The sequence below is a fragment of the Saccopteryx bilineata genome, chromosome 4 (assembly GCF_036850765.1).
Source record: "Saccopteryx bilineata isolate mSacBil1 chromosome 4, mSacBil1_pri_phased_curated, whole genome shotgun sequence".
Lineage (NCBI taxonomy): Eukaryota > Metazoa > Chordata > Mammalia > Chiroptera > Emballonuridae > Saccopteryx > Saccopteryx bilineata.
The window spans coordinates 155772409-155796031 of record NC_089493.1 but is presented as its reverse complement, the minus strand read 5'-3'; the positions used below and the strand labels follow the sequence as shown (position 1 = coordinate 155796031).

Genomic DNA, 23623 nt, shown 5'->3' with positions numbered 1-23623 from the left:
AGCTGTCCCCCTGACACCTCCTAAGAAACCTCCACTGACTTCTCCAGGCAGGTTGAGAGGATTTGACCATATGGCTTTTTTTAGAAGGTGTTCTGTATACCTTGCCAGAAAGGTCAGTCAAGATAGATGATACCAGACCAAGCTGAGGTGCCCTGAGCTCCACACGTTAACAACTTGCACCCACACCTTCCTTTCTGTCAACTTGGGCAGCAGCTGAGGGGAGAATTCCACCACCCACCTTCTTTTCTCCAGCATTTATTCCTACTCCCCACCCCCACAGGAGGTGAACTATGTGCCTACACGTTTTTAATATCTTATATAGAAGTTACTACTCTCTGGCAAAATGGCCCTCAAGTCCTGACTGAGGAGAAAATTTCGCCAAAGGTCCTTCCTTCCATCTCACAGAAACACCACAGTTTTGTTACTCTCCCATTTCAACAACCTGGTCATCACAGCAATAGCACTTATCTCCCTGAATTCATAGCATATCTCTCCCCTTGCAAGAATTTGAGCACCTGAAAGTAGAGAGTTTTTGTCTGTTTTTTTTGTGGCCATATCCCTAAGATCTTGAAGAGTGCTTGGTACAGAGCTTCAAAAGTATGTTATGTGACGCCCTGGCTGGTGTTTCAGTGGATAGAGCACTGGCTGGAGTGTGGATGTCAGGGGTTCGATCCCTGCTCAGAGCACACATTAAGTGACCATCTGCTTCTCTCCTCCTCCTTTTCCCCCTTCTCTCCCTCTTTTCCTCCCGCATCCAGTGGCTTGACTGGTTCAAGTATGTCCCCAGGCAATGAGGATAGCTCTGTTGGTCTGAGCTCATTAGCCTCAGGTGCTAAAAATAGCTGGGTTGATTCAAGCATCATCCCCAAATGGGGGTTACAGGGGTACCAGGATCCTGGCCAGGACACATGCAGGTGTCTGCTTCACTATCTCCTCTCCTCTCACCTTAAAAAAAAAAAAAAGTATGCTATATAAAATAATAGCTATCTATTTTCTTATTTTAAAGTTTATTCTTTTTGTACAGAAATTTCATTCTATTATCCTTAAGTATTCAATAAAGTTTTATTTCATATTATGTCTTGTTCTTGTCTATATTTGGGGGAATTAGAAGAGGGCATCACGTCCATACTCAGGTAGAGCGGGATGGAGAGAGTAGTGGCAGCAGCAAAGAGGCCCACAGGGAGAGAGTGGGTGAGGACTAGTGAGCTCTTGGGGTGTGAATTGTTGCTATTGGGGTTTGAAAGAAAAGAGTGATTCCTAAAGTTCAGAAAGCTGACGAATATTTATACAAAACCCCCACATGACTTACATAGAGTTATATAAAACATCTTCTTGCACTCAAAGAACAACTAGTGTAGAGAGCAAATAGACATCTAACAATCATTACAAAGAACTGTGGAAAACGTCAAGATACTAAAAGCATAAAGTGTAGTGCAGGGGTCCCCCAACTTTTTACACAGGGGGTCAGTTCACTGTCCCTCAGACCGTTGGAGGGCCAGACTATAAAAAAAACTATGAACAAATCCCTATGCACACTGCACATATCTTATTTTAAAGTAAAAAAAAAACAAAAAAAAATGGAAACAAATACAATATTTAAAATAAAGAACAAGTACATTTATTTTTTTTATATTTTTTTATTTTATTATTTATTCATTTTAGAGAGGAGAGGGAGAGACAGAGAGAGAGAAGGGGGGAGGAGCTGGAAGCATCAACTCCCATATGTGCCTTGACCAGGCAAGCCCAGGGTTTCAAACAGGCGACCTCAGCATTTCCAGGTGGACGCTTTATCCACTGTGCCACCACAGGTCAGGCCAAAAACAAGTACATTTAAATCAACAAACTGACCAGTATTTCAATGGGAACTATGCTTCTCTCACTGACCACCAATGAAAGAGGTGCGCCTTCCGGAAGTGCAGTGGGGGCCAGATAAATGGCCTCAGGGGGCTGCATGCGGCCCACGGGCCTTAGTTTGGGGACCCCTAGTGTAGTGGAAACACATCACCCAGCCATACATGGTTGGTGGGGCAATCTGGGAATGCTTCATGAGGAGGCAACACCTGAAGTCTTTAGTTTTATCTTTCTTTCTTTCTTTCTTTCTTTCTTTCTTTCTTTCTTTCTTTCTTTCTTTCTTTCTTAAGTGAGAGGAGGGGATATAGAGAGACAACCTCCCACATGCTTCCTGATTGGGATCCACCTGGTAACTCTCCTCATTTGGGTCCGATACTCTGCCTATTTGGGGCCATACTTACAACTGAGCTATTTTTAGCACCTGAAGCAGAGGCTCTACGGAGCCATTCTCAGCGCCCAGGGCAATGCACTCAAACCAACTGAGGCTGTGGGAGGGAAAGAGAGAGAGAAAGAGAAAGAGAGAGGAAGGAGGAGGGGTGGAGAAGCAGATAGTTTCTTCTCCTGTTTACCCTGATTGGAAATCGAACCCAGGACATCCACATACTGGCCCGATGCTCTACCACTGACCCAACCGGCCAGTGCCTGAAGTGAGTCTTGAAGCAGAAGTGAGCCAGGTAAAAGGGGTTGGGGGAGATTCAAGGAAGAATAGCATGTGTGAAGTAAAGAATGCAAAAGAAATGAGGAACTGGCCCTGGCTGGTTAGCTCAGGCTGTTAAGAACACCATCCTGATATGACAAGGCTGCAGGTTCAATCCCCAGTCAGGGCATACAGGGGAAGCAACCAAAGGATGCTCAACTGAGTGGAACAACAAATAAATGCTTCCCTTCCCCATCCCCCCTCTCTCTCTTCTCTCTGTCTCTCTACAAAGTCAATTAATAAATTTTAAAAAATTAATCCGCCTGACCAGGCGGTGGCACAGTGGATGGAGCGTCGAACTGGGATGCGGAGGACCCAGATTCGGGACCCCAAAGTCGCCAGCTTGAGCATGGGCTCATCTGGTTTGAGGGAGGCTCGCCAGCTTGTGCCCAGGGTTGCTGGCTTGAGCAGGAGGTTGCTTGGTCTACTGTGGCCCCGCGGTCAGGGCACATGTGGGAGAGCAATCAATGAACAACTAAGGTATCGCAATGAAAAACTGATGATTGATGCTTCTCATCTCTCTCCGTTCCTGTCTGTCTGTCCCTGTCTATCCCTCTCTCTGACTCTCTGTCTCTGTAAAAAATAAAAATAATAAAAATAATTTTTAAAAATTTAAAAATCAATCCCTGGACAGATAGCTCGGTTGGTTGGAGCATTATCCCAGAGTGTGGAGGTTGCTGGTTCTATTCCCCAGTCAGGGCACATACAGGAGCAGCTCAATATTCCTCTCTCTCCCTGCCTCTTTTTCACTCTCAAATAAGAAAGAAATCAAGAACTATGCAACAGTCTCAACTGACTGCCCAGCATTTAGTCCTAACAATCCACCAGTAAGTGGGTTACAATGCTCTCTGCCTCCCCCATTGGACTGTAAGCTCCCTGAAAATAGGAACTGTTTTCTTCACCACTATAACTAAGAAAATGCCTGGCACAGAGTATGGACCAGTGACTATCTGCTGAATGAATAGATAAACAAACCATTGCCAAGGTTATCCTACCCTGTTAGACTGAATGTCTTTGTACAATGCTTGCCTGAATCACATCAGAGTCTGTTCTCTACTATAATATAAATATATAAATGATGGGTCCTCAGTAGGATATGGGGTAAAGCATTTCTCTTGGCTGCAGTGTGTTCCACTCTTGGTTACACATGAAGGGAAGCAATCTCATTTACTTCATGTCACCAGGAAAATTTTGCTATATGAGTAGATGCAGACTTCTAAAATAATAATGGTAATGGCAATGAGAGTTTTTATTGCATGCCTACTGTGTGAATGCAAAAATATGATATAATATCATTTATAGCCCTTACAACAAGCCTGCAGGATAGAAGATATTATCTAGAACAAAAGGAGAAGATAGAGGTCATAGGACTTGATCAGGATTATACCTAGCTATTAAAAGCTATTAAGTCTGACTAGGTGGTAGGGCAGTGGATAGAGAGTGGACCTGGGAAGCTGAGGACCCAGGTAAAAACCCAAAGTCATCGGCTTGAGTGTGAGCTCACCAGCTTGAACAAGGGGTCATCAGCTTAGCTTGGGATCATAGACATGGCCCCATAGTTGCTGGCTTGAGCCCAAAGGTCGCTGGCTTGAGCACAAGATCACTGACTTGAGCAAGGGGTCACTGGCTTGGCTCGAGCACCCTGGTAAAGGCAAATAAGATAAGAAATCAATGAACTAAAGTGCCGCAACTATGAGCTGATGCTCCTCATCTCTCTCCCTTCCTGCCTGTCTCTCTCTCACTAAATAAATAAATAAATAGCTATTAGCCTGACCAGGTGGCAGTGCAGTGGATAGAGCATCAGACTGGGACGTAGAGGACCCAAGTTTGAAACCCCGAGGTCGCTGGCTTGAGCACAGGCTCACCAGCTTGAGTGTGGGGTCGCTGTCTTGGGTGTGCGATCATAGACACGACACCATGGTCGCTGGTTTGATCCCAAAGGTCGCTGGCTTGAAGCCCAAGGTAACTGACTTGAGACCAAGGTCACTGGCTTGAGCAAGGGGTCATTCACTCTGCTGTAATCCCCTTTCCCCCCAGTCAAGGCACATATGAGAAAGCAGTCAATGAACTACTAAGGTGCCACAACAAAGAAGTGATGCTTCTCATCTCTCTCCCTTCCTGTCTGTCCCTATCTGTCCCTCTCTCTGACTCTCTCTGTCAAAAAAAAAAAAAAAAAAAAAAAAAAAAAAAAAAAAAAAAAAAAAAAAAAAGCTATTAAATGCTATCTAAGGAAAATTCATTCCTCAAAAATTAGGGGATCAGAGAACGTGCAGATACTCCAGTACTTTCAGTCTTTTGTACAGTGCATTTTCACCAATGAAAGAAATTGGTTTTGCATCTCATTTGCAAAATCAAATAACTTTCTTTGATTTGTCATTTGCTTTTATGATGTTCTTGTTTAATAAAAAAATCAAATGCTTTTATCTCTTCATATTTATTTTGAAATATCCCCTAATTTTTGTGAGCAGTATATATTGAGGCTGAAACTGGAATTATATTGCTTTTCCTTTAGTTTCTGGGTTTTTAAAAATGTTCTCAAGGGGCCTTGGCCAGTTGGCTCAGTGGTAGAGCATCGGCCTGGCGTGCAGGAGTCCTGGGTTTGATTCCCGGCCAGAGCACACAGGAGAAGCGCCCATCTGCTTCTCCACCCCTCCCCCCTCCTTCCTCTCTGTCTCTCTCTTCCCCTCCCGCAGCTGAGGCTCCATTGGAGCAAAGTTGGCCCGGGTGCTGAGGATGGCTCCATGGCCTCACCTCAGGTGCTAGAATGGCTCTGGTTACAACAGAGCAATGCCCAGATGGGCAGAGCATCGCCCCCTGGTGGGCGTGCTGGGTGGATCCCGGTTGGGCGCATGCGGGAGGGAGTCTGTCTGACTGCCTCCCCGTTTCCAACTTCAGAAAAATACAAAAAAAAATTTTCTCAAGGCATTGAGTTGAGATGGCAGGAAGGCTGTGTATGTCCATTTGGCCTTTTGGGAAAGTGTGCAGGGAAGCAGGCCCTCTGTGAAAGATGTACCACTGACCCTGGCTGCTGCAGACACCACCTGTCCCATGCCATCATTGCCCTATTCCGGCATCACCGTCTCTCACTTAACCCAGGCTCTCTCCGTCCTCCAGACTCTATCCTACAGTCCACCTGTTTCCTGTCCTGTTCAATTTTTCTGTAATGCAGACCTGAGTCTCTCCCTGCTCCAAAACTTCCCTGTGCTTGAAAACATCAAACCTAGAGAATAAAGTATAGGTTGCTCAGCATGGCTTGCACGGATTTTCATGGTTCACCCTAAGCTTCCCTTTGCTACCCCCCTCCCCCTTTCCAGCACTGTCCCAGACCAAGGACACCCAGAACTACTTCCAAGTCCCTGAACATGCTCTTTCTGCCTTGCACATGCTGATCCATCCAGAACCCTTCCCATTCTGACCACAAACTGACCACACCAGCAAGACCACACCTCCTCAGGAGACCTTCCCCAAGCACCCTATACATTCCTCAGGCACAGTGCCATGCTCTCAGTCCCATTGATGCCCCAAGGTCCCTCTCCAGTAGCCAAATCCCCATCTTACTCCAGGCAGAGGAGGCATGGCGCAGACACTGTATCTCCTCTATGGCCCTGGTTTCTGCCCAGAAGTGGGACACCAGACCACACTGGCCAGCTCACTTCACGCCCCCACTGGCCCTTTCCAGCTAAGAGGACTGAGCTGGAGGGGAACATCTGTGCACCAGCACCTATTATACAGGCCAGGGGTGAAAAAATCTAGCTCTAAGGCCAAGTCTCAAGTTCCAGGTATCAGCTCTCTGACTTTGGGCAAGCTACTTACCTGTGTATCACCGTCCTCAGATACAAAATCGATTAATCAGTAGGACCTACGTCTTAGGTAGAGAGGCCTAAGAGAAATAATGTGCTGTAGAGAATTTTATATGTGGTTAATGCTCAGCAAGTGGTAGTTCACCCTGGATTCATTTCATCCACGCCTGGCCAGTGAGACACATGAGAACTACAATAAAAGAAAATTTTGTGTGTGTGTGTGTGTGTATTTTTCCAAAGTTAGAAGCAGGGAGGCAGTCAGACAGACTCCCACATGTGCCCGACCGGGATCCACCTGGCATGCCCACCAGGGGGTGATGCTCTGCCCATCTGGGGTGTTGCTCTGCTGCAATCCAAGCCATTCTAGCACCTGAGGCAGAAGCCATAGAGCCATCCTTAGTGCCCGGGCCAACTTTGCTCCAATGGAGCCTTGGCTGCAGGAGAGGGAGAGAGAGGAAGGAGAGGAGGAGGGGTGGAGAAGCAGATGGGAGCTTCTCCTGTGTGCCCTGGCTGGGAATCAAACCCAGACTCCTGCACGCCAGGCCGATGCTCTACCACTGAGCAAACCGGCCAGGGTCCAACAAAAAATTTTTATATTTAACTTAGACATGTTAGCTCCACTCCACAGAGGAGGCAGCCAAGGTGCCGGGGAAGCAGCACAGCTGCTTCATGCCCTTGCAAGCCATTGCTCAACCCTCTCCCATGCTCCTGGAGTGGCCTGGCAGAGACCTGGCTGCATCAGGCCGTCTGGGGTGCCTACAGGTGCCCTAATGATGGAGGTGGGCAGCAGCCATATGGGATGTGGGGCCCGGAGTCAGGGCTGTGCCCCATCCCAGGCTGTCAGCTGATTCTGTTTTCTTCTCTCATCCCACATCCCCGGTGCAGGTATAAAGGAAGAAACACCCACAGTTTTTGAGGTCTTGCTATGTGCCATATGAGTATGGAGCAGGGGCTTTTTTTTTTTTTTTTTTTTTTGCATTTTTCTGAAGTTGGAAATGGAGAGGCAGTCAGACTCCCTCCCGCATGCGCCCAACGGGGATCCACCCGGCACGCCCACCGGGGGGCGATGCTCTGCCCATCTGGGGTGTCGCTCTGTTGCAACCAGAGCCACTCTAGCGCCTGAGGCAGAGGCCACGGAGCCATCCTCAGCACCTGGGCCAACTTTGCTTCAATGGAGCCTTGGCTGCGGGAGAGGAAGAGAGACAGAGAAGGAGAGGGGGAGGGGTGGAGAAGCAGATGGGCGCTTCTCCTGTGTGCCCTGGCCAGGAATCAAACCCGGGACTCCTGCATGCCAGGCCGACGCTCTACCACTGAGCCAACCGGCCAGGGCCGGAGCAGGGGCTTTGATGTCACATCCATTCCCGCCAACTCCAAGTGGCTGGCACGTTGCCTCCATGTTGTGTAAGTCCAAGATGATGCAGCCCAGGCTGTTGGGAGACTGGCGTACAAAAAGCATGCAGTTCCCCTCTCCTGGGCCTCCGGTGGAGAAAGTCCTGCCCACGACCACTACACTGTAATCTCAGCCTGTGTGCCCCTCAGTGTGGTGAGTGAAGCTGAATCACTGGGTAAGACCAATTTAGGATCACTAGGACCTTCTACTACACATCAGACAGTTCCATGCAGCCTGAGACTTCACTCCACTCATCTGTGCTTCAATCTGTCGGTTTATGCTTAGGTCCTACAGGGCACAGCCCACACAGCAGCACCAAGAACATCCCCAGAGGAGTCTCTTTGAGCAGAGCTATTGAATCCAACCTCCTGAACTCTAGGACCTCAATCTCATCCCCCAGCATTTCAGGTGTCTCATTTATTTATTTAGTTTTTATTTATTGATTTTAGGAGAGAGAAGGGGGTGGGGGGGGCAGGAAGCATCAACTCGTAGTTGCTTCTTGTATGTGCCTTGACCAGGCAAGCTTGGGGTTTTGAACCGGCAACCTCGGCATTCCAGGTTAATGCTCTGTCCACTATCCCACCACAGGTCAGGCTGTCTTATTTATTTTTAAACTGGTTTTAACTGTTTCCTAGTCTCCTCTGACTCCTACCCCAAATCATTGGCAGTCAAAATGCCCTAAAGAAGTTATCTATTTTGCAGGACCACTTGCTCTTTGAGGCTTGGAGGCTTCCCTCCAAGATCCCCCCTCAATTACATGGTCTCCTGGGGTCCCCACCTTCACCTCTCCTTGGCATTGATCACCCTCGTGCTGTGGGAATACCCCATGGATTCTCAGACTTCCCATCTTCGTCCACCTCAGAAACATGGTCCTTGCTCCCTCAGCCATGACTGAGTCACTGCCAACACATCCTGCCTGCCCTGAGTCCAGTCCTGTGGTTCTGTTTCTGTTCATCTGTGAGGCATGAAGCCCCTCTCCTAGAGTCAGAGCCCACTAGAGCCTGGTGGTAGTCAGGCTAGCCCAAGGGTACAAAGCTTAGAGGGCTGTGGGGGCAGCAGGAACCTGTGCCTTTAGCTTCTCCCCCACCTGCGCTTCCCCTGGCCTTGCTGTCCCTAGCCCTAACCCAACACCTTGCCAGCTTATAACTAGGAGAGATGTCATCTTTTATCCCATCCCCTTCCCCTCAGGCACAAGTGACAAACTGGTAGTACATAACTTTTAGACATTTTTTGGCAGCACAAAAGTTTAGACTGCCACATTTTAAAGTTTCAAAAAAGAAAGTTTCAATTAGTTGCTATCATTTAATAACTAACGAATTTCACTTACGAATCCAGAATTCTAGTTTCTTTTGAAAAATCAGAAGACCCAGGAACACGAGGCCCACACTGCTACATGGTGACAACCAGCTAGAGCTGCTCTCCACTGCTCTTTCTGTGGGGCTCACACTCTTTCTGCACTGAGCCTGCCAATGGCCCTGGCCACTCAGGTAGCAGCCTGGCCTCTGAACCACATCTCTGCATGAGGCGGTCCTGGGGAAGGAACAAAAGCCCACAGGACTAGGCACACAAAGGAGCGCAGAGCAGGGCAGGCAGGGGCGGGGTGGAGCGTCCCACTTGGGAGCCACTTCCCAGCCTCTCCATCACTGTTTATTGCTAGCAGCATCCTAGGCACCCATGTCTTGTCATGACTTAAGCCTGCCTCTCAGGTCAAGCTGCTGCAAACACGTGGCCTGCTGTCTGCTGCCGCAGGCTATTCCACATCCTATTGGAGCTGGGCCCAGAGATCGTGGCTTTGTCCAGGGCCTGAGTAGCAGTGTGGCCTATAGGAACAGGCCTCTGTACTGTCCAGTCTAAATCAGCCAAATGTGCACCAGGGGGTAGCAGCTTTGTCACAGTCCAACATGATGTTGAGAACAGTGCAGGAGGCCCCACCCACAGACAGGGCTGTACGAGCCTCCACACGGTACTTCACAGTGTTCAGGCCTCCCTCCTGGTCCACCTTGAATTGCTCCTGGGAAGGAAAGGGGGAAAGAGCATGTACTCAGGGCTCTGCAGGTGCCAGCTGTCTATTGATGCCCCAGGACCGCGTCACCAGGGATCCTGTGAGCCCACTGAAGAGGGGAGTGAAGCTCGCAGCCCGGTCCTCGGGAAGGCTCTCGCCACAGCTGTACACCCCGCAGCAGGACAGCTGACTGATACAGCTCCTAAAGAGGAGGCTGTCTGAGGCCGGGGGCTCCTGGGTTGCAGGTCTGCTTGGGATTCGGGCACCTCCAGCTGAGTACCCCCCTAATCCAGACTGCATAGGGGGTGGCTGACACAGTGCCCAGGTGCCCATGGAAGCCACCAAGCAGGGCAGGGTGCCCAAGCAAAATGCTATCAGCTGAGCTGGCCAAACAGGAGTGGACAGGGCCATCTGGACCCAAGCAGAAGTTGATGAAATGCTTGGGCCTGTCGGTTCCCCATGTTACCACCTGTCTATCGCTGATCAGGGGGACAAGGCAGCACCTGTTTTTGAGCTGCAATGCGCTTCTGGTCCCTCTTCCGCCAGGCTGGGTCATGCAGGTGGCGAAAAGTCTTGTATCCAGTTGTGATTCCCGAGGGGCGGAATAGCTGAGGCCAAAGGAAGCAGGGTCAGGCTGCCCCCCTGAAGCTCTGGCCCTCACCACTAGTCCTCTGGGCTCCCACTGCCTGCCACAGGCCACAGGCCACAGGAAGGGGCCCAGTTCCCATTAGGCAGAAGAGGTGTGCTAGTTGGGGGCAGGACTGGGATTAGAACCAGGGATGCCACTTCCAAACCCCAGGAATTTATCTAAGGGCAGAGAAGGGAATCTCAGGGCAGCCATGACAGCTGAGGTGGTGGTGGAGCCCTGGGGTGTTACCTGGAGCCCAGCTCCTCTGATGCGCCGATAGAACTCGTCATCCTCACGGCCCCAGCCCCAGAAGCGGTTGGACATCCCGTTGCACTGACACAGAGACAGGCAGCATCACTGGCCCCATCTTCCCAGGGCGCTCTCCGGGCTCCCACCATTCGGGAGTACCCTGTCCCCTGTCCTCCACCCCTGGCAATTTGGAACAGACACTTACAGTTCCCACAACCTCTGCAGTAAGTGGGGGCAGTCAGCACATCCCTCTTTGCCCACTCTAATGGGGCCTTGAACTTGTGTGAGATGATTTGTTTCCCAAAAATGTCTGGCTGTAGGAGGGGACCTCTCTGGGTAGCTGGTGATGTGCAGAAGTGCCAATTCCTATTCCCAGGGTGCTCTGTCCTAATCTCATCCTCCGTGTGGGAGAGGAACAGTTAGGCTCTACGGCAGACACCATTTGCACTCCAGACTAGGGGCTTCCCTTACATAAAGATGGCTTTAGTCTTGTGAGAAGCAGGAGACCCAGGTCTTAGCTACTTGGTTCTTCCCACCACACCCCGAGTAACAGTGACTGATTCAGGGATGAGCCCAGGACCCAAGTCAGGTCATCAGAGCCAGTGTGTATGGTACAGCTCGGGGACTCCTGTCTGGCTACTGAGGAGGGAGCTCTCTCTTCCAGTGGACTTGAACCTAGACTGCCACAGGCTACAGCTACAACCACCACCTTTCCCCGTGTGTCTGGAATGAAATCCAACCTAAATAAGAGAGAGATGAGAGATGGAAAGAGAAATGGCGCCCCAGGGACACTATCTGAGAGCCTGGGCAAACCACACAGGAAGCCACATCTCTTCTCAGCCTGCCCAGACTTTCCCATTTTGAGACCCACTGAGCCCCCATTTTCCTAAAGCCAGCTTTCATGGGTTTTCTGGCCCTGTGGCTGAATCCTCCCTAACTGACCTGCTTGGCCCTGCTCCTCTCCTGTCTGGCTGTTTCCGGGTTCCCCTGCTGGGCCCCAGAACTGCTGCTCCTCCTGCCAGTGCCCCCACCCAGGTGAGCGCTTCCAGGGTCAGCAGAGCAGGCTGGCTGGGCCTCACCAGCTGGTAGTGTCGCTTGGAGAGCAGCAGGATGCCGCCGACATAGGTCTGGTAGTGGTAGAGCGGGTGGAGCTCTGGGGAGGCCACGTGAAAGGGCCCTGCCTCAGGGAAGCCATAGTCCAGCTCCTCGTTGAGAGGGAGCAGGTCCACGTCGTGCATGGCGATGTAGTCCGTGCTGTTGCCACTCTCCAGGAAGCCCACATTGATGAGTGCCGCCCGGTTGAACCTGTGCAAAGTGGCCGAGGCTGGGCAAGGTGCGGGCAGCAAGCTGGCTCTCCCCCAGACTGAGCAGGAAAGCCTATCCTCTACCATTGTTTCTCATGCAGTCATAAACTAATTACTAAAGAAAAAGGGGCCCTGATCTCTTCTTCCTTAGTAACTAATTTATTTGTGCCATGAGATGAAAATGGTTGTATTTAGTCAGGGGCACTGACCTTAGTAATTAGTGTGTGTTTGTACTGTGAAAAAAAAAGGTTGAAAATCACTGCTCTACAGACCCCACCCAGGACCTATGCTGCCCTCCATGCCAACACTGACTTCACTGTGAGGCTACCCATCTGCACATCTGCCCTGACATTCATTGCTCAAATGGTTCCTGAGTACCTACTATGTGCCAGAAACTGTTCAGAGCACAGGAGATATAATGATGAGAAATCAAAGCCCTGTCCTCAAGGAGCTGACATTATAATAGAAGATATTATTATAATAAAGATATAAGTAAGTAAATACTGCAGGAGCCAGACAGTGGTAAGCGCTGTGGAGAAAAGTTAAGCAGAAGGTAAAGCATGCTGGGGGCAGAGGCGGCTGTTCTTTCAGACAGGTGGTCAGGGAAAGCTGGGGAGCTGGGGTGCTGGGGTAAGGGGTAGGCAGAAACCTGAAGGCCAGAGGGAATGAGGCCTATGGAAATCAGGGCCAGGGGGCTCTGAGCAGAGGAGAGAGTGCCTGCCGACGCCTGAGGCAAAGCAGACACCAGTCTGGTAAGGCAGAGTGAGTAAGATGGTGGGAGAGGATGAGGTAAGGGTGATGGGCCCCTGGACTTGGTTGGGCTTGGGCCTGGGCCCTGGATGAGATGGAAACTACCGGTAGGCTAGGGCAGAGGCATGACATGGTGTGACTTGGGTGCGGCAGGATCAGTCTAGTTGGGGTGTTGAGAAGAGACCAGAGGGCCAAGGTGGAAGCAGAGGGGTGAGTTGAGAGGCTTATTATAATAATTTAGGAAAGTGATGATGGTGACTTAGCTCAGGGAGGTACAGTGAAGATGGTGAGAAGTGAACAGATTCTAAATGGATTCTTCTAATGGACAGGATGTCTTGTGCAAGGCAGAGAGAAGAGTGGAGGAGGACTCCAAGGTTTTTCACCTGAGCAACTGCAAGCATGGAATTGCCATTTTTTGATGGGGGAGGAGGCAGGGGAAGCAGGTCTGGAGTGGCTGAGAAATTAGGAATTCAGCTTTGATTAAGTTAAGTTCAAGGTGCCTCTGAGACCAGAAAATGGAGGGCTGTGTAGGTGACTGGATGTGCATGTCTAGAGTTCAGGAGAGCTGTCTAGTCTGGGAATCTAGCCTTGGGGGCCACCAGGGTACAGATGGGACATAATGCCCTGAGCCTAAATGAGATCCTCCAGGGAGTGACTATAGCCAGCAAGGGGATACTCAGAAGCACTGAGACTGAGACCGTGGAGAGACAGAACCAGTCAAGAATATGGGGCCTGGCCTGACCTGTGGTGGCGCAGTGGATAAAGTGTCAACCTGGAAACGCTGAGGTTGCTGGTTCAAAACCCTGGGCTTGCCTGGTCAAGGCACATATGGGAGTTGATGCTTTCTGCTCCTCCCCCCCCCCTCCCCTCTCTATAATGAATAAATAAAATAAAATAAAATAAAATAAAAAAGAATATGGTCCCTGACCAGGCGGTGGCGCAGTGGATAAAGCATCAGACTGGGACACGGAGGACCCAGGTTCAAGACCCCAAGGTCGCCAGCTTGAGTGCAGGTTCATCTGGTTTGAGCAAGGCTCGCCAGCTTGGACCCAAGGTCGCTGGCTCGAGCAAGGGGTTACTTGGTCTGCTGTAGCCCCCTGGTCAAGGCACATATGAGAAAGCAATCAATGAACAACTAAGGAACTGCAACAAAGAACTGATGTTTCTCATCTCTCTCCCTTCCTGTCTGTCTGACTCTCTCTGTCTCTGCCACAAAAAAAAAAAAGAATATGGGGAAGACAGTCAGTGAGAAAGAAGACCCAGAGAGTGCTGCCCCAGAAGCCAGACAGCGGTGTCGTCTGAGGAAGGAGGAAGGCATCCACTTGGCAAATGTTGCCGAGAGGTCTACAAGATGAAGGCTGAGGAATGAAGTTCACTGGTGAAATCACTGAGAGCCATTTTTGTGCCATGATGTGGGTAAACATCTGAGTGGAACAGTTTCAAGAGACAATGAGGGGACAAATGGAAGGAGTTTTACTATAAAGAGGAGCAGAGAAATAAGGTGATAGCCGTGGGTGATGTGGCATTTTGTATGCCAATGCAAAAGCTCCGGGAGAAAAGAAAAAGTTGATCATGCAGGAGAGAAAAGGGCCCATGGCCAGAGTGATGTCCTTGAGTAGGAGGCAGGAAAGGCAGCCAGTGCCTGTGGAAGAGCTGGCCCCAGCAAAGCTGGGACAGTGCATCCACAGCAACAGTGCACAGAAAACGGTACACTGCGCAGAGGCTGGTACACTGAGCAGAGGCTGGTACACCACGCAGAAGCCAGTACACCGGCACAGCGCGCAGAGGCTGGTACACTGAGCAGAGGCTGGTACACCATGCAGAAGCCAGTACACCAGCACAGCGCGCAGAGCCTGGTACACCACGCAGAAGCCAGTACACCAGCACAGCACGCAGAGGCTGGTACACCACGCAGAAGCCAGTACACCGGCACAGCGCGCAGAGCCTGGTACACCACACAGAAGCCAGTACACCGGCACAGCACGCAGAGGCTGGTACACCACGCAGAAGCCAGTACACCGGCACAGCGCGCAGAGCCTGGTACACCACGCAGAAGCCAGTACACCGGCACAGCACGCAGAGGCTGGTACACCACGCAGAAGCCAGTACACCAGCACAGCACGCAGAGCCTGGTACACCACGCAGAAGCCAGTACACCAGCACAGCACGCAGAGGCTGGTACAACACGCAGAAGCCAGTACACTGGCACAGTGCACAGAGGCTGGTACACCACGCAGAAGCCAGTACACCAGCACAGCACGCAGAGGCTGGTACACCACGCAGAAGCCAGTACACCAGCACAGCGTGCAGAGGCTGGTACACCACGCAGAAGCCAGTACACCAGCACAGCGTGCAGAGGCTGGTACACCACGCAGAAGCCAGTACACCAGCACAGCGTGCAGAGGCTGGTACACCACGCAGAAGCCAGTACACCAGCACAGCGTGCAGAGGCTGGTACACCACGCAGAAGCCAGTACACCAGCACAGCGTGCAGAGGCTGGTACATCACGCAGAAGCCAGTACACCGGCACAGCACGCAGAGGCTGGTACAACACGCAGAAGCCAGTACACCGGCACAGCACGCAGAGGCTGGTACACCACGCAGAAGCCAGTACACCAGCACAGCGCGCAGAGGCTGGTACACCACGCAGAAGCCAGTACACCGGCACAGTGCGCAGAGGCTGGTACACCACGCAGAAGCCAGTACACCGGCACAGCGTGCAGAGGCTGGTACACCACGCAGAAGCCAGTACACCGGCACAGTGCGCAGAGGCTGGTACACTGGTACACTGGTAGGTGGGGACTTGGCCTACTTTTCTTCCAACTGGTTCTGTTTTCTCAAATAGGAAGAATTACGGGGGTGGGGGGGAGGGCGAGGAAAGGGGGAAAGGCAGCAGGCTAAAGGAATTTGAGGCTCAAGCAGGGCTGAAGAGTTTCCTGGACCAGAGCTCCCTGTCTCCAGTCACATCCAGCTGCCTAGGTGCAGGGGTAGATTAAACAGTCAGGTTTCATCAGGCAGAAGGTGCGGGCAGAAAGGGGTAAGGGGGCTGAGGTGTATGCAGGGGAGTGAGTTTAAGATGGACCATGGAATCCAAGTTAGGTCAGAAGAAAGTGAGGACAAAGAGGATGGGCAGTGAAGATTGAGAGCATCACAGACTAAAGGGCCTGGTGGCGGCCAAGAACTGCCTGAATGTCCAGAGGGAGTGAATGGAGGAAAAGGTGGGGGTGCACTATGAGAAGCTTCGATTGTGATCGTGGAGGAAAACAGATTATGATGAGGCAAGAACTTAAGATAACTCTAGACTGTGAACAACTTTACATCTGTAGTCTTACCCTCCCTTTTCGTAATCCTTAACCAATCCACTGGCAAGCCCTATCTGTACTTCAACCACCCCTTCTAGCATTCTAGCCAAGTCCCCATCATCTCAGACAACTGCAATGATCACCCACAGCCCTCCCTGTCCTCCCGCGGGTCCTGGTGTAATCTACTCCATATAGCACCCACATTTTAAAATGGAATCAGATCAGGGCTCTCTCCAGCCCCAAATTCTCCAGAGATTTGTGTCACCCCCACTGAAAGAGGTCCCGCCTCCTACCCTCTTGCCACTGTCCCAGGTTATCCTTCACAGGCCTGAGGCTCATCAGCATTGGGCTGCCGCCTGAGAAGGGAGTAGGCCCTGAAAGGCCTAGCAGAGGGAGGCTGGGTCAAGTGGTCCCTACCTGAAATGGTCTACCTGGTTGAGCACATAGATGTGGTGTCGAATCTTCTTCCTGCTCAGGAAGTGATGCATGTGGGGCACAAAGACCAGGAGCTCCTCGAAGCGTTCACGGAAGGGCACCAGCACTGCCAGGCGGTGGGGGCCCCATGACAGGTCTTCTTCCCAGTGCTCAGGGGGCACCTCTGGGGGGCAGGCCCGGGGTGGACCCGAGGTGTCTTGCCCTTGTCCCCTGGCTGCCCAGGCCATGTCACCAGAGCAACTGAGCTGCAGCCAGAGCAGGGAGAAGAACCCCAGTAAAAGACAGGCAACGAAGAGGTGGAAGACGGAGCATTTCCGGGGGAGGCTGCCAGGGAGTAGCCTGGACCTGGGATGAGAACAGGGATAGGTCAGAAGGGCAGGGCTGACCAGGGGCCCTATGACAGACCCCATCTCTGGCTTCCTCACAAATAAACAACACATGACTGCCCTGCTCCAAGCACCTGGGTATTAGTGCTGAAGCAACTTTAATGCTTTTGCTCATGCTGCTACTGCTCATCAGAAACCTGCTTGCTGTTCTAAGCCAGTCCATGCCCCACACCTCTGGGAAGCCCTCCAGCCACTCCCTCGTCCCAGAGCTGCCTCAGTTCCTTGATGCTCTCCTATTTTCTGTGAATGAGCCCTGGTCACACCACAGGGCAGGGATGAGGCTCCTTGGCTCTTACACTTGCCCCTTCCCAGAACAAGTGGCTCCTGTCCTGAGCTGATGGCAGGAGCCCCAGCTTAGCAATCTCATCCACTGCCTTCCCCATCCTGCAGGTTCACTGCCAGCTGAACTGTTAGCTTTTCTCTGCTTCTTACACCAGAAAGCACCCCAGACCTGGGCCTATGCTGGCATTAGTCTCCAATGAAAACACCCAATGTTTATTTTGGAAAGATCAGGTCAGCACCCAAAATAATGCAAGGCCCAACTGACAGTAGCAGTTCACTGAACGAGTCTCAAAGTTTCAGCCCACATGAAAGAGATGAGAGATGGACAAGGGAAAGAACAACTGGGCTGGGCCAGCACCCAGGCTCATTTTAGAAACTGGGAAGACAGCTGGATTATCTTACGCTCTGGGGTAGTACTGACAGAGATTGCCTTGTAGGTTAGAAAGTACAAAGAAACAAGCCTGACTGGTGGTGACACAGTGGATAAAAGCATCGACTAGGAATGCTGAGGTCACCTATTTGAAACCCTGAGGTCAATGGCTCTGAGAGCAGATTCAACGGCAGAGGGTCACTGATTTTATCAAGGAACTGTCCACATGATCCCAAAGCTCGCCAGCTTGAGCCCAAATGTCAGTGGCATGAACAGCTCAAGGTCACTGGTTTAAGCAAGGGGACACTGGCATGGCCCTGGTCAAGACACACAGGAGCCTGACCTGTGGTGGCGCAGTGGATAAAGCGTCGACCTGGAAATGCTGAGGTCGCCGGTTCGAAACCCTGGGCTTGCCTGGTCAAGGCACATATGGGAGTTGATGCTTCCAGCTCCTCCCCACCTTCTCTCTCTCTCCCTTTCTCTCTCTCCTCTCTAAAAAAAAAAAAAAAAAAGACACACAGGAGAAGCTCAATGAGCAACGAAAGTGAAAGCAGCTACAAGCTGATGTTTCTCGCCCTCTCTCTTCCTGTCTCTCTCTCTCTCATTCTATTAAAATGAAAGAAAGGAAGGAAGGAAGAAAAGAAAGAAAGAACAAAGAAACAAGTGGGGCCCTGGCCGGTTGGCTCAGCGGTAGAGCATCGGCCTGGCGCGCAGAAGTCCCTGGTTCAGTTCCTGGTCAGGGCATACAGGAGAAGCAACCATCTGCTTCTCTACTCCTCTCTCTCCCTCCCACAGCCATGGTTCCAATGAGCAAGTTGGCCACTGAGAATGGCTCCATGGCCTTGCCTCAGATGCTAAAATAGCTCAGGAGCTGAGCAACAGAGCAGCGGCCTCAGATGGGCAGAACATCAGCCCCAGACGGGGGTTGCTGGGTAGATCCCAGTCAGGTCGCATGCCAGAGTCTGTCTCTCCACCTCCCCACCTCTCACTTGATTTTAAAAAAAAAAAGGCCCTGGCCGTTTGGCTCAGCGGTAAAGCATCGGCCTGGCATGTGAAGGTCCAGGGTTTGATTCCCTGCCAGGGCACACAGGAGAAGCACCCATCTGTTTCTCCACCCTTCCCCTTCTCCTTTCTCTCTATTTCTCTCTTCCCCTCCCACAGCCAAGGCTCCATTGGAGCAAAACTGGCCTGGGTGCTGAGGATGGCTCTATGGCCTCCACCTCAGGAGCTAGAATGGCTCCAATTGCAGCGGAGTAACGCTCCAGAGGGGCTAAGCATCAACCCCTTGGTGGGCATGCTGGGTGAATCCTAGTCGGGCGCATGTGGAAATCTGTCTGCCTGCCTCCTCCCACTTCTCACTTCGAAAAAATACCAAAAAAATTTTTTAAATAAATAAATAAAGCCTGACCAGGTGGTGGCACAGTGGATAGAGCATAGGTCTGGGACGCAGAGGACCCAGAGGACCCAGGTTCAAAACCCTGAGGTCGCCGGCTTGAGCATGGGCTCATCAGCTTGACAGTGGGGTCACCTGGCTTGAGTGTGGGATCATAGACATGACCCCATGGTCGCTGGCTTGAGCCCAAGATTACTGGCTTGAGCAAGGGGTCACTTGGTCACTCGCTCTGCTGTACCCCCAACCCCGTCAAGGTACATATGAGAAAGCAATCAATGAATAACTAAGGTGCCGCAACAAAGAAATTGATGCTTCTCATCTCTCTCTCTTCCTGTCTGTCTATTCCTATCTGTCCCTCTCTGTCTATGGCAAAAAAAATTTTTTTAAAACAAACAAGTGGAGGCCCTGGTCGGGTTGGCTCAGTGGTAGAGCGTCGGCCTGGCGTGCAGGAGTCCGGGGTTCGATTCCCGGCCAGGGCACACAAAAGAGGCGCCCATCTGCTTCTCCACCCCTCCCCCTCTCCTTCCTCTCTGTCTCTCTCTTCCCCTCCCACAGCCAAGGCTCCATTGGAGCAAAGATGGCCCCGGGAGCTGAGGATGGTTCTGTGGCCTCTGCCTCAGGCGCTAGAATGGCTCTGGTTGCAACAGAGCGATGCCCCAGATGGGCGGAGCATCGGCCCCTGGTGGGCATGCTGGGTGGATCCCTGTCGGGCGCATGTGGGAGTCTGTCTGACTGCCTGCCTCCCCGTTTCCAGCTTCGGAAAAATGAAAAACAAACAAACAAACAAACAAATAAAAATAAAAACAAACAAGTGGAATTCACCTGATTTTTCTGCCCCTCTCTCTGGAAGTGCCTGAGGATAGTGAGGGAAGAGCTGAGGAATCCAAGCCAAAGGGAGGCTTCCTCTGCACCAACCCCCGCGAAACAATCGGCAAAGCAACCTGCTTTATAATCTAGAAGTCACCAGGTAGCTAGCAGGCTTATAGATTCTACTGCCTAAGTGCCCCTTGACTCTTTCTTACCAGCTGCCTCCCTTTTAGCTCAGGTCTCATTGGTCCTTTCCCAGCTCAGACCCCTTCAATCTCATAGATGATCCTCTTCTGTTTACAAGAAAAGACCAAATTCCTCTGCCTGAAGTCAAACTCCTCTGTGACATGACCCCATCTCCAGCTGCTGCCTATCACTCACTCAGTGCTACAGTTTGGCCAACTCTGAGCTTCTCTGCTTACCATATTCCTTCCTGCTCCGGCCACAGTCTACTGCTTCTGCCTGAAATGCCCTCCCTATTTTATCTGCCTGAAAGCCCCTCATTGATTCTTCACGGCCAAACTCCAATGTCATGACCAGCACTGCCCACCTCCCCACCCACACAAACTGAGATACATGCACCTTGTGTGTTCTCATGGCATCTGGTACCTCACTCTTCAAAGCACGTACAGTTCTGTAATTACCTGAGTTCCTGTTTGTCTTCCCCACAGGTAATCAGATTCCTGTCTGTGGCCCCAGCATAAGTCACACAGCAGGGGGTGTGCTAAGTGAGTTAGAGGAAGGGTTCAAGCAGTCAGGGTATGCTTCAATTTACACAATAGAGACACACTAGTTCCTGCCTCTTTCTAATGGCACAAATGCCAACCTGGAAGCCAGCAGCCCTGAAGCCAGGTCCCACACCCAGCAGAGAGATGCCTGGGTAGGACACCTTCGCAAAGGCTTCTTACTTACCCCCTATTGTCCTGTGGTAGGGGTTTCCGCTGGAGAGGAGAACCCAATTTTGCCAGTGACCTGGGAAGGCTGGAGCCTCTACAGATTCTCCCTCTGAGCTCTTTCTGGGGGCAGGGTGGAGACCAGGGAGATGGACATGGGGAACTATCCCACCTTCAGGGGAAGAAGCAGTGACCATTACCCAGAGGTACGGCATTAACTGGGCATTCCATGTACTTTCATATGCTGTTCCCTTGGTCTAACTTTCCCTCCCTACCAAGATCTCCAAGATCTCATCCCCGTGGACTTTCTCATCCAGAGCCGTTGAAGGCCCAAACTCCTGAACAACTTAATTCAGGACCTCAGGACAGAGGACATCACCCAGAACAGTTGCTGCTGACGCCACCTGGTGGCAAAATCCAGATCTGCAGTCCCAGCTGCTCCCAGGTCCAGGCCACCTTGCTCTGAGGGGCACACCAGATGAGGTTTTGTCTCCTTCCTCAATCTGTACACAAGGCTAGAACAGGAAACTTCAGAGCCAGCACTCTTAATTGCTACATTAGTCTGCATCTGTTGCACGGATATTTGTACCCCTGTGTCAAAAGCAAGAACAGACATCAGTAACTTTTTCTGGGAACAGTTATGTTCCAAAGGTTTATGGAATGGGAGCAGGAAATGGAAATTTTCCTTCATTACCTTTCCTTTCTTCTCTCACAAAAATCTTACTGATTAAAGGTTTGAACAATCAAATACTTTGTTTATAGCACCTCCAAATGACAAAAGTTAACTGGAAGATACCTCCTCTGTGTCAGTCACAGTGTCAAGAATTTTAGATGTATTGTCTGTCTCCTTTAATTCTCATACAGCCCTGCAAAATATTTATTATGATCCTGGTTTCAGAGATGGGAAAACTGAGGTCAGAAAGATTAAGTGATCTGTTTCTGGTCACATGGCTATTAAAGAGGATTCCTGCCCAGGGCTGACTCTGCAGTTTGGGCTTGCTTTCTATTATATTCCTGTCTTCTTACTTCAACAGCAACTCTGAAAAATCCCCAGAGGTAAAGAGTTGCGCCCACTATATTCCAGAATCTTTTGGCACATAGCAAACTTAAGACACCTAAAAAGAGTAAGATGTCACTCACTGAGTAGGGATCCTCTCTGTGTTCTAGGTGAGAAGAGTTTGGGGGGCACATCTCAAGACTGAAGTGTCCTCCTAAATGTAGACAACCAAAAAGCTTTCTCTCCCCAATTCTGCCTTAGTTGGAAACATCATTAGCTAAAATCTGGGCCAAATCTCCATACCTAAAACATGGAGCAGCCCCAATGCCCACTACATGCCAGGCAGTGGCCAGCCAGGCAGAGGAGACAGAGCTTCTGTCTGGTGTGTTCTGAGTGGCCAACAAAGGAAGGGGAAGCATGAGGGAGGTCAAGAGGGAGGATCCGATGTTACATGGATGTGATGGGGAGGCAGAGACCAGAGAAACGGAATATATACCCTCAGATCAGAGACCACAGAAAGGCTGAGATCCATTAAGACAGGTCAACGGAGTCAGAGACCAGCACAAAGACAGAGAGCGCAGTGGAGAAACAGAGAAACCCATAATAAGAAGCGACTTGTAAAGAGAGGGACGGAAACTCACAACGGGAAGTCAATGGAGAAATACAGACCCGCGGGTGACAGAGGCCTGTAGACTGGTAGAAACAGAGACCCACATAGAGACAGACACCCAAATACAGAGAGAACCAGTGACCCACAAGGAGAACCACAGAAACCCGGAGAGACGAGACGCGACAGCCTCGAGCTCCTAGATTCCGCCCCGCGACCCAGAAAAGATCAGCACCCGGGAGGACAGAGCCCGCGCCTGCCGCCGCCACTGCTCACCTGCCGTCCTCCCAGGGCAGCTGCACTGCTTTCCTCCGGGAGGGGAACATCGTGGGGGGAGGCGGCGGCGCATGAGGATCAAGCTCCCAGCCGGGCGGGCCTACGCCGGCCTACGCGGCGTCTCCGCCTCCCGCCCCGCCCCTTGGTCCTGTGGGTCCTCCGCTCCGGCCGCGCCGTCTGCTCCCCGGAGCTGCGGCGTCAAAGGTTCCGCATGTTGACTGCTGACTGCCCTCAACACCTGGAGAAACTGAAGCCCCAGAGGGGACTCAAGTCATTGGGCTGGGACTGGATTTATAGTCCAGACTTCCAAGCCAGAACCCTGGGTTAATTTGCATCTTCCTCCTCTTCTCCAGGGAAGTTAGGCAGCGTTTGGACATCCCTGCTGTCAACCCAGGTGCATTCTTCCTCTGCAACAAGCTTGGAGAAGCGCAAAGCTAAACTCGGGGCTTAGTCTTCGGTTCAATTGATATCCCATGGAGTTAGGAACCAGGCACTAAAGACAGATTCACTGGATTCGAAAGATGACTCTGCCAATTCAGATGTGTTTTGGGGTAAGACACAATCTCTTTGCATCTGCCTGTTCCTGATGTACGTGATTGGTGTGAGGATTATAGGGGGAAATGCACTTGGTACAGCGATGGACACAACAGTCAACTCTGTATAAATGATAGCTATCATTCAGGAGCGAGGATACTTTGGTGGAGTTGAGGTGAGAACTGAAGAAGGAAATACTGTAAGAAGACTAAGTTCCCATCCTGCCCTGTCATGGTAGGAACTGAGCTCCCACTGGGCCAGCTTCCCACCTGAGAAAAGAGAGTGACAATTTTTAGACTTGATATCCTCTGTTCTAACAGGCAAATTTTTTTTGTTGTTGTTTTTTTGTTTTTTGTATTTTTCCGAAGCTGGAAACGGGGAGAGACAGTCAGACAGACTCCCGCATGCGCCCGACGGGGATTCACCCGGCACGCCCACCAGGGGCGATGCTCTGCCCCTCCGGGGCGTCGCTCTGACGCGACCAGAGCCACTCCAGCGCCTGGGACAGAGGCCAAGGAGCCATCCCCAGCGCCAGAGCCATCTTTGCTCCAATGGAGCCTTGGCTGCGGGAGGGGAAGAGAGAGACAGAGAGGAAGGGGGGGGGGGGTGGAGAAGCAAATGGGCGCTTCTCCTATGTGCCCTGGCCGGGAATCGAACCTGGGTCCCCCG

The 23623-nt window shown here is 51.3% G+C and overlaps 1 protein-coding gene across 2 annotated transcripts; it reads right to left on the bottom strand.

The window, feature by feature from the left end:
* Positions 1-9026: 9026 nt before the first annotated feature.
* On the bottom strand, positions 9027-22572 carry B4GALT7 (beta-1,4-galactosyltransferase 7). 2 transcript variants are annotated; one of them, XM_066272368.1, is made up of 7 exons: positions 20945-21123; positions 20560-20712; positions 16392-16754; positions 11697-11922; positions 10618-10701; positions 10244-10348; positions 9027-9749 (listed from the first exon to the last, which is right to left on the bottom strand). In XM_066272368.1, exons 1-7 carry the CDS (start codon positions 21106-21108, stop codon positions 9594-9596), a joined length of 1251 nt encoding a protein of 416 aa, XP_066128465.1. In that variant the 5' UTR covers positions 21109-21123; the 3' UTR covers positions 9027-9593. The 2 variants fall into 2 exon arrangements, with proteins under 2 accessions (XP_066128465.1, XP_066128466.1); XM_066272369.1 differs by lacking the exons at positions 20560-20712; positions 20945-21123 and adding an exon at positions 22421-22572.
* Positions 22573-23623: the final 1051 nt, after the last annotated feature.

Bases quoted from the DNA above. Each gene is read 5' to 3' on its own strand.
- B4GALT7 (XM_066272368.1), bottom strand. From the start codon at position 21,108: ATGCAGACTAATGTAGCAATTAAGAGTGCTGGCTCTGAAGTTTCCTGT. The intron at 16,755-20,559 runs GTAAGTAAGAAG...TTCTCATCCCAG, and splicing joins CTACCACAGGACAATAGGGG to GTCCAGGCTACTCCCTGGCA. The intron at 9,750-10,243 runs GTGCTGCCTTGT...TTTCCTTCCCAG, and splicing joins GCATTGCAGCTCAAAAACAG to GAGCAATTCAAGGTGGACCA.